General features: G+C 40.3%; 1 protein-coding gene across 3 annotated transcripts in view; it reads left to right on the forward strand.

Annotated features, from left to right (window-relative positions):
- Window positions 1-18,256: 18,256 nt before the first annotated feature.
- Window positions 18,257-24,036, forward strand: part of PCDH17 (protocadherin 17) — a 92,963-nt gene continuing 87,183 nt past the window's right edge. For all 3 annotated transcript variants that reach the window (XM_059684790.1, XM_059684792.1, XM_059684791.1), the window contains exon 1: window positions 18,257-20,912. In XM_059684790.1, the coding sequence (XP_059540773.1) occupies window positions 18,267-20,912 (2,646 nt within the window). In that variant the 5' untranslated portion in view covers window positions 18,257-18,266. The remainder of the gene's footprint in view (window positions 20,913-24,036) is intronic.

Here is a 24,036-nt window from a genome sequence, read left to right on the forward strand (position 1 = left end):
AAGTTCAGCTGCCTTGTCAAGTATTCCCAGTTTTTCATTATTAATACATATTAAAGAAAAATAAAATAGATTAAAAAGACCATGAACGCTTTGGTTACACTAACTGAATCTTACTTCCTGAATATAGTGAGCCCTATCTCTGCCATCTATAGATAATATCTAATAGCTCTGTGACCCTGGGAAAGTTACTTGATCTCTGTGATGTCTAGTTTTTTTTATTTGAAACAGGAGAATAATTTCTGACATACATATTTTAGAAGGGTATTTATTGCATGATTAAAATAAGTACAGAGTGTTTTATAAATTGAAAGATGGCATACAAGTTCTATTTAAATATCTAAAAAACTTATATCACTAGAACCAAAGAATTGCAACTGAATCCCCCATTTTCTTTTGGAGAAGAAATGCTTTATTTTGCCTATAAAAAGTTAAAACGTGCACTTAAATATATTTAAGTTAAATTAAACAACCTGTTTTTGAACCCTTTACAGTTTTACTATATTTATATTATATTTTTAAACTTAATATATTATTATTTAATTTAATAAATACTGGTATATAAGCAAACATATTATTTAGACTGTTTTTCTACTTTATCAAGATGTTCAATCTTATATATACTAACATTTTAATAAACAAAAAACAAACTTTCTAAAAATCAAGCATATAATTGACTTTTAGAAATGCTTCCCTTCATAAATAAAAATGTAAATTGCTAATAATCAAATTATAAGCTTTCATTTGTTACTTTGGCAATGAAGAAAAATATTTTATAATATCCCTAATGGAACAATATACAGAAATAGACAGTGAATACACAGTGGTGAGGTTCTAATCTGGTCCCGTTTTATTTCTATAAATTATATATTGTCAGTTTCAGATATAAAAAGTAATTTCAATAATAGTGAAGAAATTACCATGTGTCTTTTATTCAGCAAACCTAGGTTTCTCAGTAAAGTCTTTTGTCATAAAAGTTTCAACTCAGAATCGCCATTGCACCCAGTTCTTTGTTGCAGTCTTTAATTTGGAAGAGCCCTTCCGTTTTTCCTTGACTTCCTACAATTTAGCATGTTTGAATATACATTTTTTAGAATGCCCTTATATCATTTCTTATTGCTGTTGTAACAAATTACCACAAACTAAGTGGCTGAAAGCAACACGAATTTAGTGTTTTACAATTCTGGAGGTCAGAACCAAATGGGTCTCACTGCATTAAAATCAGGGTGCCAACCAGACTGTAGTTCTTCTGGAGACTCTAAGAGAGAATCTGTTTTCCTTTCCTTTTTGAGCTAGAAGTCACTCTCATTCCTTGGCCTGTGGTCCCTTTCCTTCCCTTGGTGTAGTATGAAACATTACTCTTGTCATCTCAATCTTTTTGAGTGTAGCCAATCCTCCCATCGCTGCCAGACTCACAAGGCAGCATGGACTTGATTCTGATTAGCCCAATATTGCCTACCTCATTTGAGTTGCCTAACGAATTTTTGACAATAGAAGCAAGGGAGGAAAGAATGAAATGGGAGATAAAGGGAGGAAAGTGATAAAATTATGTTTAAAGAAAAGAGAAGGATGGGGGAAGGGAATGGGAACAGTTAGTCTGCGTTTGTGAGAGCGATTTGTAAATGTCTATTAATTTTTATAAATTTTACTTAGAAATAACTTCAAACATACAGAGCAGTTGCAACAATAAAAGTGGTACAAAGAACACCTATAAATTCTTTACAAGATTTAACTTTTGTAAACACTTTGTCATATTTGCTTTCTATTTCTCTCTCTTTCATTTCTCTTTATGGCACTTGTGTACATTCACATGCTCCATAACAGCATATATATATATATATATATATATATATATATATATATATATATATATATATATATAAAACCATTCATATGCTGAAAGTTATTTTTCTGAATAATTTGAAAGTAAATTTTATATACCACTAGAGGCCCGGTTCATGAAATTCGTGCACTCAGGATCGGGGGAACCCTCAGGCCGGCCTGTGTCCTCTCACAGTCCGGGAGCCCTTGGGGGATGTCTGACTGCTGGTTGGGCCTAAGCCGGCAGTCAGACATCCTTAGCACTTTCACGGAGGCAGGAGAGGCACCACTGCTGAGCTGGCCAGCTGTGAGTCTGGCTTCTGGCTGAGCAGCGCTCCCCCTGTGGAAGTGCACTGACCACCAGGAGGCAGCTTCTGCATTAAGTGTCTCCCCTGGTGGTCAGTGCACATCATAGTGACTGGTTATTCTGCTGTTCAGTCGATTTGCATATTAACCTGTTATTATATAGGACTAGGGGCCCAGTGCACAAATTCATACGCCTTGAAAGGAGTTGTGGTCCAAAAGGCTGTGGTGGGCACAGGGGTGGATCTCGGCCCATCCTCCGTGCCCCCACTGGCCCCTCCCACCGTGGGCCCCAGTCCCCTGTCTGCCAGCAGCCCTGCTCCCACCGCCGCCACTCCCACACGCTGATGGCACTGGCCCTGCTTGCACCTGCTGACAGCAAGGAGCAATTGGGGCGGGCACCAGCAATGGGTGCGAGCGGTGCCAGCACCGTCAGCAGGTGTGAGCAGCGGCTCTGGTGCCGAGTGGGAGCAAAGAATTTTCAGTAACCACCAGAGGCTCACTCTGATGACAGCAACTGCTGCCCTGCCATGGTCTGGCACCCCCATTCACCTACTCCACCATCCTGCCACGGCCAATGCTCGCCATGTTCCATGCTCTGCTGCCTGCTTCCCACACCTGCCATGTTCTACACGTGCCCCCTGGTAGTCAGTGCACATCATAGCGACCAGTTGTTTGGTTGTTCCACTGTTTGGTCGATTTGCATATTAGCCTTTTATTATATAGGATGGCTATTTACTCCTAAATAGTTTACTGTATATTTCTCATAAAGAACATTTGCCTTAAATAACTCTAGCACAGTTACTGACATAAAAAATGTAACATTGATACTTCTTCTCTAATAACTATGTGTATTTTAATGTTTTCACTTTATCCAATTATGTACTTTTATAGCATTTTTAAAAGTCAGTACAGAATTCTGGCCAGGATCAAGTGTTACACTTAATTGTTATGTAATTGTCTTTTAATCTGAAGTATTTCCAAAGTCTATCTTTGTCTTTTATGACATGGGCATTTATAAAGAATATAGTTTCTCTAACTTTCAGTAGAATATAGCTAATTGTTATTAAAATATTCATTTCTTTTGATATAGCTAGTTAATTTCTCATAAATTAATTTTATGTGAAAAAAGTCCACACATATATAAAAGTATGTTAATAACTGTGTCAGTTTCAACACTTTAAAAATAAAACAGCAGAACAGATCAATATACCTATTAAAAGTGAATTCGTTATATATGTGATTATTTGTCTACACCATAAAGTCTTACATATTTGTTCAAAAGCATAATGCTCTAGTATGGAAAGGTGTGCTTAATTTATCAATACTGAGAGAAAAATTATATTAAGTGTGATTAGAATTCTAATCACATACATTCATACTTTACCTGTAATGGTATACCTACCAATGTGATAAGAGTATTGCTGCATCTATTACTGGAACACATTGTGAAAATTTTATATTAATATTATTTTGTACTAAATATTATTTCATAACAAACACAAATTTAGAATTTTTTTTCAAATTGTATTTAATAATAATCTAAATACTTAAAACCTCTCCTATTAAAAAATAGCCTCAAGTAGTTTATTCAATGTAAGATTTCTAATAGAAAATTCTCTTTACAAATTCAGAAAAGCTGCATGCATCCACTAGTGTTTTGGAATATGTACGATTATTAGTAACTAATTTAACTGATAATTTTTGGTAATATGTTTAGCATATAGTCAAATTGCATGTTGAAGCCAAATGTATATGTATCAGATAAGTATCTAAATAATGTGCACTTTTTGAATCGGCTTGTAGGTACTCAGCAGAAAAATCCCCATGTAGAAATGCCCTCTATATATTCAACAAGCATGTCAGTTTCCCTCCAAAATCATGCCAGAGGCAGCAGAATATTGCTGCTAATTGGTATGTTTTTCTTCTAGAAGTGAAAATTCTAACCTTTTACTTGACAGATGTTTTGGTAAAATGCCATGTAACATTTTGAGAGCTTATCTGTGCTCTTTACAGTTGCGTTTATGCTGCCACACATTCAGGAGCAAACAAATGGAAAAGTAAACAAAGCCAAAACTTGACCTTGTTAGCTATTTACACATAAACATATAAATCAAAAGCAAGTTAATTTCAACTATGTAAAATAATAGATTAATGAAATAAAATTTCAAAATTGTACATTTCTGAACATTTGGAACATTTGATAAGAAATTAAATGACATGTAGGGTGGTCAAGAGATAGTAATTATAAATAAATAAAATTATTACATTTTTAAGACAAACTTATAGTTCTCACTATGTCCATTTTTGTCATAATTTAGCAACCAATGGACTGATACTATAAAAATAGTGATAACAATTGTTTTTTTAGAGTTAACAAAATCCATCTCATAGGTCATCTGTTCCTTACAAATTTGGGAGGAAGGATCACCAGATATTTTATTAGCATTGCTGAGATGATAAAATTTAGTCACTAGAAAGGCAACTAACTTGCCTCCTGGACCAGATGAAACCAAGGTCTTCCAATAACATTTTCACATCATTCATGGTACGTCCTCTCCTGAACAGCCCACCACTGCCCCACAGCAGGACTGTCAGAAACTTTTAGGCATAATTAAGACTGTCAGATCCCATGTATTTTATTATATACTGTGCTTATATTTATTGAATATAAATATAAGCTTTGTTGAATGCTTTGTTAAATACATTTATTGTTGCTTTTGTTGATAATGCTCACTAAGTCCATATAAACCAATTAGGTTTGTTTAATTCATAGATATTTAAAACCCATTGGAATGAATAATAAGTGTATTCAATTGTATAGAAATGTAGACAACTGTGAGTTTCAATTAGTCAATCTATACTTTTATAAGAAAAACAGTATTTTACTAATATGGCATCAATCTAATTGATTCACTAACTTTCAGGTATTGGACTTTACATAGTCAACAATATTGAAACAGAAATTTAGTATGCATTATTTAAAGAGGAAAGTCACATAAATAAAAGTGGGAAGTACCAATAAATCTTTTTCATTAGAAATGTCACGTTATGGCATACCAAGTCAATGGACTCTTATTTCATTTACCTATATAGTGGGTATAGTGGGCATTTCCTGTCTTAAGCATTGAGTGGTTTTCCAACAATGCAATGGAAAGGAAAATAAAGAGGTTAGTCATGAACCTACAGCAAGGATGCTGCTATCCTATTTAAAGGATAAAGTATGTACAATGAATGTAACACTGGAAAAAAAAGAGAAAGCAGTTATAAGTAACCAATGGAACTTATGGAACTCTAGAGTTTTGGAAAACTGAGCAATTTCTCTAAAAAAACTAAAAGACTTACTTATGGGGAAGTAGCACAGAAGCAAAATTAATATGCTTATATGAGATATAGTGAAGTGATTGAAATTAACTTAATGGTGAGGGGAAATGGTGTTCTTAGGTTATTTATATCTTTTCTTTAACATAAATTATTATGTGCTCATAATAGAAAATTTATAAAATCAAAGATATTAAAAGTCATCTATCACTCATTCATAAGTGTTTACAATATATCCTTATAAATGCTTGATGTTTTTTTGGCCACTCAATTTTTATGTATAAATTTGTATACACAAGTTTATAAAAAGTTCTAATATTGTATACTCTGCTTTTGTTAAATGCTATTTAATGTAAATTTTAAGCATTGTTCCATTTTGTTAATTTTTCTTACATTAACATTTGAATAGAATGCTAACATATAGCTAGCTGCTCTACAACCCTGTCCCTTTGTAGCAGGCCAAATGCTCTCTGAAAGAATGTCCATATCCTAATCCTTGTAATCTACAAATATGTTGCAGTTCATTGAAAAAGTCACTTCTCCTTGTAAATAAGGTTAAATAATTTAATTTAGGGAGATTGTCTGATTGGACCCCATCTAATAACATAAACCCTTAAAAGCAGAGAATTTTATCCAGCTGGAGGTAAAAGAGATGCAGCAGAAGGCAGTAAGAAGAGATTCCAAGTTTGAGAAGAAGTATGCTTGGCTAGTTTTGAAAGGGGAAAGAGTACATAATAGGTCCAAGGTATCAGTTTGAAGATGGCAGGACAACTTGAAAAGGAATATAAATAGCCTTAAGGAGCTGAGAAAATTTCCTGGTTGACAAAGAGCAAGGAAATGAGACCTCATTTCTACAGTTACAAGTGAATCTGGCCAACAATCCTGGGTCATGGACAAAAGTTTTTTTGGTCTGCCTTGTCACTATAATAATTCCAAAACCTAAAGTGTACATTTCATTTGCTGAATGAATGAATGATTAAATGAATGAATCATATTTCTGCTTTTGTGGACTGTTTTTTAAATATCAATTGTAAAGTTGTTTTTTTCTTGAGAGATAATTCTAACGTTCTTGATGTGTAGGAGCTAGAAGTTGTGTATTAAATATATACTATTGTTGTGAGGCATTTATACAATGGAATACTATGCATCTGTGACAAAGAGGGATCTCTTACCCTTTGGGACAGCATGGATGGGCCTGGAGAATGTTATGCTCAGTGAAATAAGGCAATCTGAGAAAGACAAATACCACATGATTTCACTTATTTGTGGAATCTAATGAACAAAATGAATTGATCAATACAATAAGACCCAAAGCATGGAGGCTTGGAACAGACTGACATACCTTGACGTGGGGATGGGGAGACGAGAAGAGATACACAGAAGAAATTATATACCAATTGCATAGCCCATGGACACAGGCAATATGGTGGTGAAAATCTGGGAGGGGGGTGCATGGGTAGTGGCTGGGTGGAGGGGAGAAAAGGGGTAGTAAATGGGAGACATCTGTAATACTATCAATAATGTTGTTTGGATGAGAAATTTAGAAGAGAAATCTATTTGCTAGGAGAATGGAAATGCACCAAAGTGAGCTACTAGAAATAAAAAATTAATTCAGTAAAATCAGAAAAATATTATATTGTTTAGTGAATCTTATAGAAAAAGAAGCAAAATAGGAAGAAAACACAGGCAGAACTGTGGGAATTGCCCATGTATTCTGGTGCAGGGGTGGACAAAACAAAGAATACAGAAGGACTTTGAGTACATGGGGTAAAGGTTGTATTAAAGACTGTAGCACCACTCCTCATTCCAGGAAGGAGTGTAGAATGATTTTGTTCAATAAATAAAGTCACAAAGAGAGAAATATATATTATTTATAAAACCCTTAAATTGAGTCCAAATGCTAAAGAACAGCTGAGGGACTGTAGAACCCGGGCTTCTTCCATGGTTTGCCTACAAGTCAAGGAATTAACTTTTCATGTTGTCTTGCTCTTCTCATCAGCTTGCTCCCTAAACATGTCACTTATCCTAGAAATGGTAGATGCCCACTCTTTGGTTGACCAGTGGGTTTGAGACTTGGATGAATGTAGCAGGTTGTAGTTTATCTTGCTCTCTCTGACCACAGGTGCAGCCCACCCAAAGCAGCACTGGGGAGCATAACTGGGAAATAACACAACAATCATTGTTGCATGATCCTTGAAATTCAAAAATCAAGGAACTATTTCTGTGTTGGTTTTTACATTTTGCCTAGTAGTCAATGAAGCCATTTTAATTAATAAACCAGGGCCTTTTTTTAACCCTCAAAACCTTTTTTTCCTATATTTTTATGGTCATCGGCTTTCCTCATTTTCCCCCATTTATTTTGCACTCTCTTTTATAATTTGTTTATTATTTATTATTGTGTTCTCTTAACATCCTGTATCTGTCATTGTATTTATTTTTCTTTGATTTTGTTTATCTCTTCATTGGCCCCTATTCTCTGAGTTATAGAAAAAATAGTTGAACTATTTCTATACATTTCACTAAGCTTTCTGCAATATCCTTTCTGCTATTGACGGCACCTACTGTTGTTTCACATTCTGCAATCCTGACTTTTAAAATTTTACATGATTTCCCATTGGGGGCCACCTCTTCAAGTTTCTTGGATTCACTCCCTCCAAAAATATTTTTGAGCATATGAACTGGAATTTTGGAAAGACTTTCTTCTGTTTCTGCATTAATTCCACATCACAAGAGAATATATGTTTTGATTCCTCAATGTGGTCCTGAGACTCTCACTGTAGTACCTATTTTTCAGAATGATCCATTTACCCTGTTCATCTTCACAGAGGGTGGTCATTGAAGGTAAAGACAGTTTCTCTGAGAGATTGTGCAGATTTTGGTCAGATTCAGATTAAAGTAAAGGCTCTGTCACTTGGTGCAATTCCAAAAACAATTGATAAAACAAAATATGCAACCCCTCTCTCCCCACAATCCCACTCTTTTGACCTCACTAGGGTACATGATATTTCTCCAGGTTTCTTACTTTTATTTACAAAGAAGTGGCTCTGGGGAGTTAAGATTTGAAAAGTGTCCTTCAATCTGGTTCCATCTCAACCAAATCTAAAAAATACCATTAGTTATTCAAATATGTCATCATTGCCATTTGCACACTATTTGCATTTGTTTTTCTAGTGATATTGTTAATAACAATATAGTAAAGTTTGAGGCAAGGGAGGGAGGAATAAGTGATATCTGCACATGTCACCAATTCACTAGGAAACTAGGACAACATGTTTGAGTGATTAACTGTTAACACTTTTTCTTCTTTTAATGTTTGCATGCATTTAAAACCAAGTACTTTGGTTTCCCTTTCTTAAAAGTTTTTATTCTTAACCTGAACATCTTGGAGTGTTACACTATGCTGCCCAAAATGCTCAAGATTCTTGTAATCTGGAGTTCATGAGGCACCAGTAACACTATGAGTTGTTTCTTCTTAAATGCTCCCTTAAGATAATGTAATCTTTTAAATTTACACTCTCATAAGCAAATATATTAGAAATAAGTTTCAAAACATTCAGTAGATATTGGCTCATAAGTCTACCATTTTTAGAATGTTGTTTAATTTATATTTCTTGAAATGGCTGAACTATAAAATAAATTTTCAAACCCTCACCATTTTTATGCCCTTTGCTGACTGTTCTTGCCTGTTCACATCAGCAGTGCCCTTTACCTCTAACTAGACAGAATTATATGTCCATCTTTCACCAGTCAGAGTGAGAAAGATCTCTATATCTCAATGGACTTATTGCTGCTAAACCTGAATAGTGAAGTGAAAAGGCTGCTCCTTCGGCAATCTTTTACTTCCCTGCTGCTTCTGAGATTCACTTGTATCACAATAGTTACAATCAATTAAACTTCCCACTGCAAATCAAGCTTCTGCTCCAAGCACAGAAGTTTTTTTTCTTTTTAAAAAATGTATTTTTCAATGCTGTAAAATATAGCTCATATATGGCAGTGCACCACACAAATTCACCTCACATCTCTTAAAATTTAATACTACCAGAGCAAAGCTGATTTTAGATAATTTTCCAAACAGAGTTACTTCAATATTTGCACACAATGAGTATGCTAATCAAGTATGTACAATTCCTACAAGTGTTCATGAAAATATTTGTACAAATGGAATTTGTAGATTACCATCAAATTTATTGGAAAGGGTTTCTGTAGCATTCAGCAGATTCTTGAAAGGATCCTTGTCACAAGAGCTTAATTAACTAAGTTCCTTATTGATATACCTTCAGAACATTGTTAATTTATATTTGTATAAATGGGTAAACAGTGCAATTCATATTAAATTATTTTCTATGCTTTTCTCTCATTCCTATGCCCCAAACAAACCATTTAGAAGGGAAAAATAGATCATCCCAACTCATCTAATTATCATAGCCAATATGTTTCAAAATTTAAGATGTGATTTTCTAAGATGAGTTGGCCAATATTGAAATAAGTACTCAAGCTCATAGATTATTTTGTGTAATATTATACTTATGGTTATCATATATCAAACACACTACAATAATTTCAGTGAGAAACAAATACGATCATTTACTACTAGAGAACTATTTCTTTAAAATTCTTCCATGTTTAATTAAACTGTTATAAATCATCTATCCCTATTTTAGAGCTTGCAATTTGTAAATGACTGTGGCCTTTTTTCTGCACATTCTGCTCTCATCTTTCCTGGAACAGGTGACACTGACTCAGAAAGCTGTGGACACGCTAAGCGTCCGAGGTTGGAAAGCAGGTTTCAGTAGCTCCACAGATCATTCTGGCTATGGCAACTGTCAAAACGATCCATTCCAGTGAGTCCTTTCATTTAACATTTTCCTTGATTTCAAAAACATCACTTGAGTAAACCCAGAAATAATTTTGTTGGATGTGTACTTGTTTAGGTAAGTAAGGGGTGGGGGAGAGGTGAACCAAACAAGGTCGCTTTGCCTAAAGCAAACGTGTGCTCTATCCAGGGTGACAGACAGTGCTGTGTAACAGTGCTTGGTTTTCAACGGAACTGCTCCGGATGTTTAAAGATAAGAGGAAATAATATGCCTCGCTCACTCACTGAAAAGAGGGATTTACATAAGTAGAACATAATTATCCAAGTAAGACCTGGTGGCTGAGGCTTGGGCTGGGTAATGATTATGATGATAATTAAAATGCAGAGAATTTGTAGAGCACTGATTTCTTTCTGAATTGCTCAGTGTACTTCCTGTATATCCTTTTCATTGGTCTCTGTGCACAAGCTACATAACAGGAAGTTTTAAATGCCTCAGAATAATGGGAAGAAATGTGTGATCTGTTGTAACCATAAGTGATTATAAGCTTTCGGGTTTTTCCTCACCTGAAAGATAGGACCTCCAGTGACACAGCTTTTTGAAACATCATTTCAGGTCAACATTGCAAAACTGACTCTGAGGAAAGAGTGCCACCTACTGAAGCAAATTTCCTGGGATCTCTCCAATGGCTAGTCTCTCAGTTTTAGAGTTGTCCTAACATGTGTACTATGAGAAACTATGGGATTGCTGCACCATGCATGAAATACCTATTTTTGTTTCCAACTTCAGCCACTTTATTTTAACGATCTAGCAGTCACACCTATAAGTTAACTATTTCCCTCACAAACTTTTCATTTGTTTTAAAAAGTAGTATGCAAGTTAAACAAACTTAATTGTCTTATGAAGGAAATTTCTAAAATGAATGTTTCTATTTATTATGAAAGTAACCACAAGGAGGAGCTAGCATGTAACTTCTTATGGGGCAGGAGAGTTGAGGTTTCATAATTAATTGAACCCTTATATTTCTAGCTAACTCAGGAAAAAGCATAAATATGTCACTTGGAATTTATAAAGCTTAAGATACGTTTCTCATTTTGCACAGCAATCCAACTCCTCTTTAACATATGCTAATATATTTATCATTAGATATAATGTGACAGATTCACTTTTGCTCTGACAATTTCTGTTTTTATAAGTTCTCTCTCTCTCTGAAGTAAGAGTTTGCACACAAGTATACAAACACACAATTTATTTAAACCACACCAAGTATCCTTCAATTGTCAAAACCGAGATATGCAAATCTTAAATTAACTTTTAAATATGTCTCAATACTTTAAAATAATTGTCTTGAAATAGGTCACTGTTCCACTTAGAAATTTAGTTCATTTATTGTGTGAGTTGCAGGTTAATACAAGTTGCCTGTTTTTGTAGGGTTAATCCTGTAACTTTATTTTTGACTGTTCATTGGGAACACACGCCCTGTGCATGGAAGGAGAGCATATACATATGTATGTGTTATCAAATTGTAACATAACATATACATAAATATAGAAAAATTAAAATGCATTATTTCTTGACAAATATTTTCTAATAGCAAGATTTAATAATTTAAATACGATTAGTAAAATAATATTCTATTAAAATAGTGATTTTTTTTGGAGATATTTTACACTTTTTCTATTTTGTTGTAATGTAGGAGTTCTCTAAAACCTTTAAATTTATAAACATTTCCCCTGGAGCTTAACATGTTAATTGATTTGTGTTGCTTTATTAAATTCATTTTTATCATAAAGACAAAATATATGTTTTAGTAATTATCCAATTAGAAGTGTGAATTTGTTATTTGTTATAAAGGACATTTTGATTTCACGTCAGCAAGTAGCCAGTAGCGGTGTGTTAGAGGTGAGCCACTGAAACCTGTAAAAGACAATGAAAACTAGAAGAACTAGCTGTGAATGAAATCCTATCATACACTTGAGGATTTAAATATAATATGGAAACTTTTGGTACTTATTATATTTAAAACAGTTTAGTTAATAAATTTATCTTTAAAAATTCTCTGTTAAAAATATGAAACCATGTAGTAAAATAATGGTAAAAATGATGGGGAAGGAAAGAATGAAGAATTTTCCATTCATAGAAACAGTGGCTGTGTTTAAATAGCATAAAAAATCTCTTAAGAACTGCATTTGATTGAACTCAAGAACATGGCAAGCAGGACAAGTTTTAGAAGAATATTATAACTGCTGCCATTATTGCTCTAAGCATACACTCTCTGAACTATAACTGCAGCTAGTGAATATGAATTTTACATAATCTCTCAGAGACTAAGCTAAATAACTTCAATAACACAAGAATCCATTTAAAAGGCATCTTTAAGATTACTCCTTAATAATATTAGTTCAATTATTAATTTAATGTAGCAATATTAATCAGACTTTATCAGCCTAAAAACATAGGCATTAATACTTCTGTTTGAAACTATTTCAATATACTAATTTATTTTAAAACTCATTTAGACAGCATAATATTTTATTAATTAAAAATTTTAGGTTCATAGAAGTCTTTCCAAGTAAATTACTCAATGAGTGTGCATACTTACATATCTTTATTAAATCATACAAGATCTTTAGCTATTCAATATATGTGTAAATAAAAAGGAATATCGTATTTTGATTTTATGTTAAGATTATCATATATGATAATAAATCATGATTATGAACTAGTTTCTTCTTGAGAACTGTGAGTTTGTAGGTATCATTAGCTATGAAAAGCACTACATTCTTCTATATTCCGTAACTGGATCTTATATGTCCATAGCCTATTTACAACAATATAAAACCCAATAGGATTTTTGAACTGTTTGACCATATTTACATCATTTCTCTTTTGAAAAAATGACCTCAATACTTTATGCATAGTCTAAAAGAAACACCCCAATAACTATGTTGTAAACAGAAAAAATATATTTGGTGAAAAGAGGTAGAAGTTATGAGATGGCTAGGAATTAGTACTGATTATAATTTTAAAAATTGTGTCTGATTAAAGGGAAGCCAAAGAATTAGAAGTACTAGTTGATTCCATTTCCTTTAAAAATAAAATAAGGATGAGACATCATGATAAAAATGAATTATTTTGGGTAAATGTTAGTCTTTAACAACAACTCAATACTACAAATTACATAAAATGTAAGTCAGTTATCTGCTGCAGTTCTATTTTACTCCTTTGGCAGAAGCCCTGTGGTATGCAACATAAGCATGGTAGTTCTCTTTCTATACAGTAGAGGGAGCTGTGACATAATTACTCTGGAAGGGTGCGGCAGATTCATGTCTAGGAGGATATTTCCTATCACTGGTCTCAGGAACCTTGTCTCTCACCTTATTTGCAGAAGAGAACATATAATCAAGGCCAATCAATAAACCACACTACCCTTTCCTTGGAATTTTTTTTGTTCTCTTGTTCTTGCTTTCTCATAAACCTCATGTAAGCATATTTTATGACTTTCCTTGAATTAGTATGCAATGCAAAAAAAGCCATAGGTTTGTTGTATTAAAAAAGTAATGATTAATAAGTGAGTGTATAATCACTACTCTTTACTTAAGTTAGCTGCAACTTTTAAAGCTTCAAAGCCTCACCTTTCAAGGTATATAAGTTGGGACAGAGGCACCAACGTCAAAGAGATGTTAAGATCAGGTTTCACAGGGCAGCATGCTTAAACACCCACTGAGCACGGCACAGTCCAGATTTCTACAAAGCTTTAGCTCCCTTGGTTAGCAAAGGTAGAGGCATGGCAAACTACTTATTAGAGAAAATACAAAGCCATTTTAGGATTTGGAGGTCTGGCTGTTAAAAGCTCCTCCTTAAAAATTTCAACGGTTAAAAATAGTCTCTTAAGAGAATGGTGAATTTTGGATCCAGACCTGACTGCAAATTCAGACTGTAGGTTTATATCATTGAATTCACTGGGAAATAAATAACTTTAAAAAAAAAAAACCTGAATGCTCAAGCAATTACCCCAACAATAATCATCAGAACTTTCTTGTAAGTCTGGATTTGATTTTCTTTGAATCTTGAATGATTCATGTTGCAGACTTGTACTTTAGTCATTCACAATTTATAAATGGCAACTTAACTTTAGTATTTATGAATTGTGATCAATACTATAGCAATCAAAACACTCACCTTTTCTATTTCAATACTTCAATTTCTTTCTTCTTCTTAACTCTTTCCAAGAACTGCTGGGTCACTAGCAAACCAGTCCTCACTAGTGCATGTTTGCGATAATAGCCTGGGAAGAAAGAATCTCTGAGATTAGGTATTGAAGTTGGAGAAGTAAATGAATCAGGAGCCTCTTTCCCTCTCTCTTTCTTTCTCTTTCCAGCCCCTCCCCCTAAACCTTCTGTGTGTGCCTGTGCATGTATGATCCTGGTGATGGTGGTGTTATTTACAAAACAGGAGTCTTAACAGATCTCCCATTGATCTGCCTTCATGTTTATGATTCAGCTTCTATGCATAAGAGTTTTGGCAAATGTGGTTATTAACACTGAAATTTGGTCTTAAGGAGATAAAATCAAATTACCTTATAGAACTTTAACAGCAAGCCTGAGGCTAATAAAACATCCAACCTACTGCCTGTTGGTGGGTGCGTGTCAGCTTTACCTTGAATCTGGGCTGAGAGGGGGTGACTGAGAGGGTAGAGCCCTAAATATCATTTAGCCAGATTTGGGTTTTAACAAGCTATAAAGCTTGAATTGACAGCGAGCCTTTCTCCTTAAAGGAGAGACACTTTTTTTTTTTCCTCAAGGGAGAGGCGACCTCCCTTTCACTGGGCTTCTACTAGTCTTCTGAAACACTTTCATAATCAAGGGACTTCCCTTGCATGGGTGCCTGGGGACAGCTGATTTTTCTCAGAGGATGAAGTTACATATTGATTGCTGTTGCTCCGGGTGTGTTTGCACCAGCGCTGGCAGAAGCGGGCGCGCGAGCGCCCTCACACTCACACACACTCACTGAAATACACATCACACACCCCCACCCCACCCCGGAAACACACACACACACACACACACACACACACATACACCCCTCTGCACCTCATTCAGACGGGTCCACACGCAGCCAGAGATCCACGCCTCCCTTGCTATGGGTGTGTCCGTGGTGCCAGTGTGTGTATGTAGTGTGTGTGTGTGTGTGTGTGTGTGTGTGTGCAGAAACCCACCGAGAAGACCGCAGCTACCTTATTTTGCAAGCAAGCTGAGATCCGGGTTCCTGCCTACATCCCGCTGCCTAACTTTTTTTATTTTTCCCCTGTGCCTTCTCTCTTTTCCAGAGGAAGGCGGTGAAGGACCTTCCCCATAGTCCCACACTCGGAGACCCGGCGGCGGCGGAGAGGCTGGGGCACCGCCGCGACTGCGGAGCGCAGGGCTGGGCTAGCCCCGCCGGTCTCCCTTCTAACTGATCTAATCAATGACTCCAAGGCGCTGGGGTTCCTGGCTCCGCCCCCGCCAGTCTCCTCTCTGCCTCCCATTGGGCGCGGGCCGAGGAGGCGGGGCTTTGCCCCTCGCGCGGATTGGCTGGCAGGGAATCAGTATCAATGTTTAAGCGGCGGCGTGAGGTGAATAGTCAGTCAGCAAGAGGCGCTGGGGAGAGAGCTGGGACTGCGAGCCGGTGGCTGCGGCAGCGGCAGCGGCGGAGGGCGGCTGGGGAGACGTTACTCCAACTGTTGAATTCCCGTCTCTCTTCTCCTTCGATGCGTGGCTTGCGGAGATGGCTTTATTTGCTTTGAAATCCGCACGTCTTTTGCAGGCTGCGAGCTGATCCTGACAGACACCAGATTGAAAGAGACCACCCGTGACAGAGAAGGAGGGGGAAAAAAAAGCAAAACCCTCCACAACGGACTGCACAATTAACTCTGCACACCGGGGCTGGACTTGGCGAATAGAGAACATTGGGAGGAAAATCCTGAACTGTGATGCGGGGCTAAGCTGTGAACACTCACTGGAATCCTGATTTCCCCAAAAAGACTCTAAAAGATTTGGTGGTTCCTCACGCCTAGCAAAAGGAAAGGCTTTTTTCTTTTTTCTAAATAAACAAATAAATACATCTAGCAAAACAGACGCCTTGTTTTTGCGAGCCTTGGACTCCGGCAGAGAGAGGTAGAGTAAAAGTGCCGCTGGATTCAGCTTCACCCTCCCTCCTCCCTCCCTCCCTCCCTCCCTCCCTTTGCTCTCGCCTTTTCCTCTTTCTCCAAAACATGAACCTGGCTTTCCTTCCCGTGGAGTGAGTCAGAGAAAGCCTCAGGAGGAAGCCGCAACTAACGTCTGTGCAGGGAAGACCAGGAGGCGAGAGTGAATACGATTCGTTCCGCTGCCTCTGACTCACCCGGCAGATCGGAGCACCTGCATTTCTGGATGTGTCATCCCCGTGTGGCCAGGCGCCTCGAGGACCTGAAATGATGCGTGGACAGACCCGTGTCTAACATCCCCTCGGAGGGAGCTCGGCGGGGCGGGCGCCCCTGGCTGGACCCGCGCGGCCGCAGCCCCTCGCCCTCTGCCCTCCCCGAGCCGCCCAGAGCCTGAGAGCCAGACTGCAGACTGCATCGCGCCAATCCTTGATGTGTTTCTTCCATCCAGCTCGTTCCTACTATTAAAAATATTTATTTTTTTGGAAGGAGGGGAAAAAAAAAAAGACGCGCACTTTATTCGCTTCAAATGTTCACCACTTTTATTCCTCGCCAAGCCTTTCCTTTCTAGATGACGAGGACCGGGAGGCAGGGCCATTGGAAGGAGATGCTGAATAGGAAGAAAAGAGAGGCACTTGACGGTCCAGCCTTGTGAATGCAGAGCCTGTTTCCCTTCTAGCGAGAGACAGGGAGAGTGTGTGTGCGAGGGCTGGGAGGTGGCTCCCCCTTCCTTTCCATTCCGCCTCCTCCCCCTCCCCCCCCTGAAGCTGCACATCCAACCATGAGTTGCCTGTTGATTTCCTTTCGCCCGAGAAGCCACGCAAACTGGAATTAAACTGCAGCCAGAGAAGTCCTTGCTCGCCGGGAGAGAATGGGATGGTAGCGGCGGCTCCTGGCTTCTCGCAGAGAAATCAGAGTGTGTGTCGTCCGAACAGAGGCGGAGATACCTCGATACACCCCTCCCTCCCCCCCCCCCCCCCACCACCCTCCCTGTAGACTTAACACCGCAAACGCGGATCAGGCTGTGGCTTTCCGGACTTTGGGGGAGAGCCTTTTCGGAGGCAGAGAGGGAGGAGCTTGGCGGAGGGAGGAAACTACAAATCGGGACACTAGTTCTTTGCACTGCATTTCCTCCCCTCCCTTTGGCTGCTCGGAAAGGAGAGAGAGAGACAGAAAAAAAAAAATACGCTTGGCTGGGAGATGCAGTCCGCCGCCGCCGCCTCAGCCGGAAATGCAAGATTAGATCTCTAAATGCAGTAAAAACACGGCCGGAAAACAGACCCGCCGGAGAAGCAAGCAGACATTTCACAGCGCCCCGGGAAAGCTTCAGAATATATCTGACTCGCTCTTCACTGCTCCCCAGCCCCATTCATTTCACCACCGGAGGCGACCAGAAACAAGTAAGGATTTCACTTTCCCATCTGCCTGGAGACACACCTCCCCGCTCCCTCCCCCACCCAATTGGAAGAGTGTTCCGGAGGCTCCCGGCGGGAGTGGATTTGCAGCGTCCCAGCGGGAGCCAGGAAAACCTACGCATTCTAGGCTCCTTATCTTCCCCCCATCCCAGACTCGATTTACATTGAATCCCCGGCACCATCGCTAAGTTTGAGTCGCCGCAAGTTCGGGCGGCAGAGACAAAGCCGCGGGCTTGCCCCGGCCTCGGGGAGCCGCCGCCTGGCTCCGCGCTCCTGCAGCATCTGCTTCTCGCCCAGTGCGGATGCTGTAGATCAACAGGTTCGGGAACTTGAGCGGAATCAGGAGGGCCCGCGGGTCCCGCAGCCCGGCAGCCGGGGGAAGGAAGGACCCACAGACTTGTGGCTGGCTCGGCGCGCATGCTGCGCGGGGGCTCCAGGCTGACGCGCACCCATTCGCTCTCCCCTCCAGTCCGGTTGTCACTGCCTCCACCCCACCGGTCTGGGATGTACCTTTCCATCTGTTGCTGTTTTCTGCTCTGGGCCCCTGCCCTGACGCTCAAAAACCTGAACTACTCCGTGCCGGAGGAGCAGGGGGCCGGCACGGTGATCGGCAACATCGGCAAAGATGCGCGGCTGCAGCCGGGGATTCCGCCCGCAGAGCGCGGCGGCGGCGGGCGCAGCAAGTCCGGCAGCTACCGGGTGCTGGAGAACTCGGCGCCGCACCTGCTGGACGTGGACGCGGACAGCGGGCTCCTCTATACCAAGCAGCGCATCGACCGCGAGTCCCTGTGCCGCCACAACGCCAAGTGCCAGCTGTCCCTCGAGGTGTTCGCCAACGACAAGGAGATCTGCATGATCAAGGTGGAGATCCAGGACATCAACGACAACGCGCCCTCCTTCCCTTCCGACCAGATCGAGATGGACATCTCGGAGAACGCGGCCCCCGGCACCCGCTTCCCCCTCACCAGCGCGCACGATCCCGACGCGGGCGAGAACGGGCTCCGCACCTATCTGCTCACCCGCGACGACCACGGCCTCTTCGCGCTGGACGTCAAGTCCCGTGGCGACGGCACCAAGTTCCCAGAGCTGGTCATCCAGAAGGCGCTGGACCGCGAGCAGCAGAACCACCACACGCTCGTGCTGACCGCCCTGGATGGCGGGGAGCCGCCGCGCTCCGCCACTGTGCAGATCAACGTGAAGGTGATCGACTCCAACGACAACAGCCCCGTCTTCGAGGCGCCCTCCTACCTGGTGGAACTGCCCGAGAACTCCCCGATGGGCACCGTGGTCATCGACCTGAATGCCACGGACGCCGACGAAGGCCCCAATGGCGAAGTGCTCTACTCCTTCAGCAGCTACGTGCCCGACCGCGTGCGGGAGCTCTTCTCCATCGACCCCAAGACCGGCCTGATCCGTGTCAAAGGCAACCTGGACTATGAGGAGAACGGCATGCTGGAGATCGACGTGCAGGCTCGAGACCTGGGTCCCAACCCCATCCCGGCCCACTGCAAGGTCACTGTCAAGCTCATCGACCGCAACGACAACGCGCCGTCCATCGGTTTCGTCTCCGTGCGCCAGGGGGCGCTGAGTGAGGCCGCCCCGCCAGGCACCGTCATCGCCCTGGTGCGGGTCACTGACCGCGACTCGGGTAAGAACGGGCAGCTGCAGTGCCGGGTCCTGGGCGGAGGTGGGGCGGCCGGCGGCCTGGGCGGGTCGGGAGGATCGGTGCCCTTCAAGCTGGAGGAGAACTACGATAACTTCTACACGGTCGTGACTGACCGCCCGCTGGACCGGGAGACACAGGACGAGTACAACGTGACCATCGTGGCGCGGGACGGGGGCTCCCCTCCCCTCAATTCCACCAAGTCCTTCGCCGTCAAGATTCTGGATGAGAATGACAACCCACCTCGTTTCACCAAGGGACTGTACGTGCTGCAGGTGCATGAGAACAACATCCCAGGAGAGTACCTGGGCTCCGTGCTCGCCCAGGACCCCGACCTGGGCCAAAACGGCACGGTGTCCTACTCCATCCTGCCCTCGCACATCGGCGACGTGTCCATCTACACCTATGTGTCCGTGAACCCCACCAACGGGGCCATCTACGCCCTGCGCTCCTTTAACTACGAGCAGACCAAGGCTTTTGAGTTCAAGGTGCTGGCTAAGGACTCGGGGGCGCCCGCGCACCTGGAGAGCAATGCCACCGTGAGGGTGACAGTGCTGGACGTGAATGACAACGCGCCGGTGATCGTGCTGCCCACGTTGCAGAACGACACGGCCGAGCTGCAGGTGCCGCGCAACGCCGGCCTGGGCTACCTGGTGAGCACCGTGCGCGCCCTGGACAGCGACTTCGGCGAGAGCGGGCGCCTCACCTACGAGATCGTGGACGGTAACGATGACCACCTGTTTGAAATAGATCCGTCCAGCGGCGAGATCCGCACGCTGCACCCCTTCTGGGAGGACGTGACTCCCGTCGTGGAGCTCGTCGTGAAGGTGACTGACCACGGCAAGCCCACCCTGTCCGCGGTGGCCAAGCTCATCATCCGCTCGGTGAGCGGCTCCTTGCCCGAGGGGGTGCCCCGGGTGAACGGGGAGCAGCATCACTGGGACATGTCGCTGCCGCTCATCGTGACTCTGAGCACTATCTCTATCATCCTTCTCGCGGCCATGATCACCATCGCTGTCAAGTGCAAGCGAGAGAACAAGGAGATCCGCACTTACAACTGCCGCATCGCGGAGTACAGCCACCCGCAGCTGGGCGGGGGCAAGGGCAAGAAGAAGAAGATCAACAAAAACGATATCATGCTGGTGCAGAGCGAGGTGGAGGAGAGAAACGCCATGAACGTCATGAACGTGGTGAGCAGCCCCTCCCTGGCCACCTCCCCCATGTACTTCGACTACCAGACGCGCCTGCCCCTCAGCTCGCCCCGGTCGGAGGTGATGTATCTCAAGCCGGCCTCCAACAACCTGACTGTTCCTCAGGGGCACGCGGGCTGCCACTCCAGCTTCACCGGACAAGGGACTAATGCCAGCGAGACCCCAGCCACTCGGATGTCCATAATTCAGGTAGGAGACTTTTAGCATCCCTGGGACTGCACTTTATTGCTGGTTTGGGAGCTGTCCTGAAACCTTTCTTACAGGACAAGCCACTGGCAGCAGCAGTGAGAGGGGATTTTTTTTTTTTTTAATGAAAATGGTTTACACTTTTGCCACCGCCTGTGTACAACATTATCTATACATATTCTCTCCCATGTAAATAGTCTAAAATCTACAAGATGTAAATGTCTTACTTTTGTTGCATTTTTAAAGTTTATTTTTGTAGTTTTAAAAATGTTAGCAAGGTTAAGTTTATTCATAGTTTATTTTACTTTATTTTTGTTTGATGCTCTACATTTTTTCCTGTAAGAAAGGATTTCCAGAGTAGAAAAAAAAATGTTTTACCTAATTCACTTTAAAAGTGCATTTAAGTCCATTAAAATATATAATGCCAAGTCAGAGAAATGTGTACCCAGATGTTAAGGAGTTAACTACCTAAAGTGAAATATGGAAACCTGCCAGAATTCCAGAGCCTCAATCAATTTGAGCCAGTTTTCACTGCCACCCCCAAAGTCAGCTTGATATTTAAAAAGTATTTTCAAGGACATGAATTTTATCTATTCTTTAAAACTGCAGCATAATGCATTAAGTTGCTTAAGCTTTGGAAATGTGACATATACTCTTAGGATCTTTCAAAAGTTTGTATAAATGTAGAATCTGGATAATGATGAGTAACTGTCTATGAAAAGTTTCAATTTATTCTGCCCTGTGGTTTTCCTGATCTGTGTTTTGCTGTCATTGATGAATGTAGAAAGTTCACAAGAAGGTCATGGACTGCTTTGGAGCTCTTGAAAACAGGAAGTAAAGTTGCACTAAAGGCACTTGCCATAAAGAATTCCAGGATGCATTTAGTTTGCATACTGTGTATTTTCTGTAAATCTAAGTGATATTTATTATGTATTAGATAGTATTGTTCGAAGGTTTTGATATATGAAAAAAATGACCCAGCATGGACATAGATTTTAACAGCAGCAGGTGACTGTATTGTGTCTAGTCATTGCCGAGTTTCTTTTATCCACTATTGAGTTGTGTCACAGGAAAACTTAATTCTCCTCTATTATGAATGTGAGTTACTACAAATTACTCTGGATGAGCAGTACTGGAAATTCAAAACTGAGTTTAACTATGACACTTTGGGAGGAAGATTAGTTTGGGGCAAATGAAAATAATTTGTTCATTATTTTATGCTTTCAAAAGCAAACACCTTTAAATGACACTTAAGGAATGTTTTTATTATTCAAATAGGGTTTTAAAATTTCATAACCTTATATTTTCTGAGACAAATGTAACAAATGCTAAAACTTAGCAAAACTTATTTTCTTATAATAGTGTAAGACTCTTGTACTTGATGCCACTGAATATACCAAAGTATTAATTGTACTAACATTAAATTTCACTTTTTAGTGTATACTGATACCAGTAATCATGGCTTTTTGAGGTTTAATAAAACTGAACAAGAAATTTCTCCCTTAGAAAAAATCATGGTTTCCATGAAAGTCTTTCTGTGACTGTAGAAAACTGGTATTTATGATAATCTTTTTAAAGAGAGATGTTAAATATATATATTTATAAATCTTTTACAGGCATTTCACAAATACACATGTTATACACTCTTCTTATATTTTTACCATTGACATTACAATGGTATCCCAGAGGCTTAATGCTGGGTCTTCTACTTTAAGCTCTATCAGTTGAATTCTTATTTAGGCTCCATGTAAAAATGAAGTTGGTCTATTAGTGAGGAACAATCTTGGATGGAAGTATCCAGGAGGTTTTGAGGGTTGGGGTGGCCACATTGTATTTATATCATAGTGTTCTTGAAACTGGTCATTGCTTGATGGGTGGATGGATGGTGGTGGTGGTGACGATGATGATGATGATTCTTCTCATTAGCAGGAAAACTTGAGGAAAAGCAAATCACACACACACAGGAAGAGAAGGAGAGAGATAGTTTAAACAGAAAACAGAAGGCCACACTTCCTTGTCTTTCCTCTTTTTCTTGAAGCTTAATCCACATCATAAAGACCCAGAAAAAAATGTTTTAAATTCTTGAATTCCCCTTCCTTCCCTGCGCCCCCGCCCCCCTCCCCGCCTGTGTCTCAATTTCCCATATTGCTCTTCCCCTGGAAATCTGGAAATATCCTCAATATAAATTGTTAAAACAGGCTTTTTTTTTTTTCTGTTGAATTTTTGCAATCCTATCAGGGATGTTCTGTAAATTCCTACTAAGTTAATTTCCTTTTAAAAGTATCAGGTTTTTCTCAACATCTACTTTGGAAAACAGAGTAAATTGACTTCAGTTACCTTACTTTTTCTTCATTTTTTAAACTGGCATGCTACAAATACTCTGGGCTGAAGTGATATGTTTAAATTAAAGTGTTCAGGTATCCCATAATCTTGTTTCAAGTGCATTTATTAGTGGGTGTATTTAACTCAGCCTGCTGAGGAAGCAAACTATTAATCTCATGTGTATTTCTAAGGATGAATTTTAATCCATCAGAGGACACTTGGACTAGCAGCTACTAGACCTGGTTTATCTTATTTTCCAGCATGTAGAAGGTGTATGGTGTATTTGTATTGATGGAATGAAAAGAGTTTCATAATTGTCTGAGATGCATTGATAGAGAGTGGTGACATAAAACTTAGAGACTTCAGGATTTCTAAGACTCATGTTACAGCTCAAATTAAGATTTATTTTAGTATCAAAAGATTTTATGTGAGTCACAGGGCTTAAAATTTTAAGGTTGAGATTTGTAGGTTCTTGGGCATAAGGGTATTTTTATTGAATATGGATGTGGTACAATTATGTAAGCTAATGAAGAAAGAGGACTTTGCGAGAAGAGATTTTATTTCAGGTTTTTAAGAGATTTTATTTCAAGTATCTCAGCTGAAGTGAAGTCATCTCTGAAGTGTTTAACCCATAGACTAGTGATTAAAATATCCTCAGTAGTGTGACTCATAATAAAAGATTGTTATAATGAAATATTTTATTCATTTTAAAGCTATAAAATTTATTTTGAAAAATAGGAACATAGATTTGTGGTAGGTAAGGCAAATAGATTGTTATACAAATTTATAAAAGCACTTTTCACAG

Source organism: Myotis daubentonii, chromosome 2, assembly GCF_963259705.1.
Source record: "Myotis daubentonii chromosome 2, mMyoDau2.1, whole genome shotgun sequence".
NCBI lineage: Eukaryota > Metazoa > Chordata > Mammalia > Chiroptera > Vespertilionidae > Myotis > Myotis daubentonii.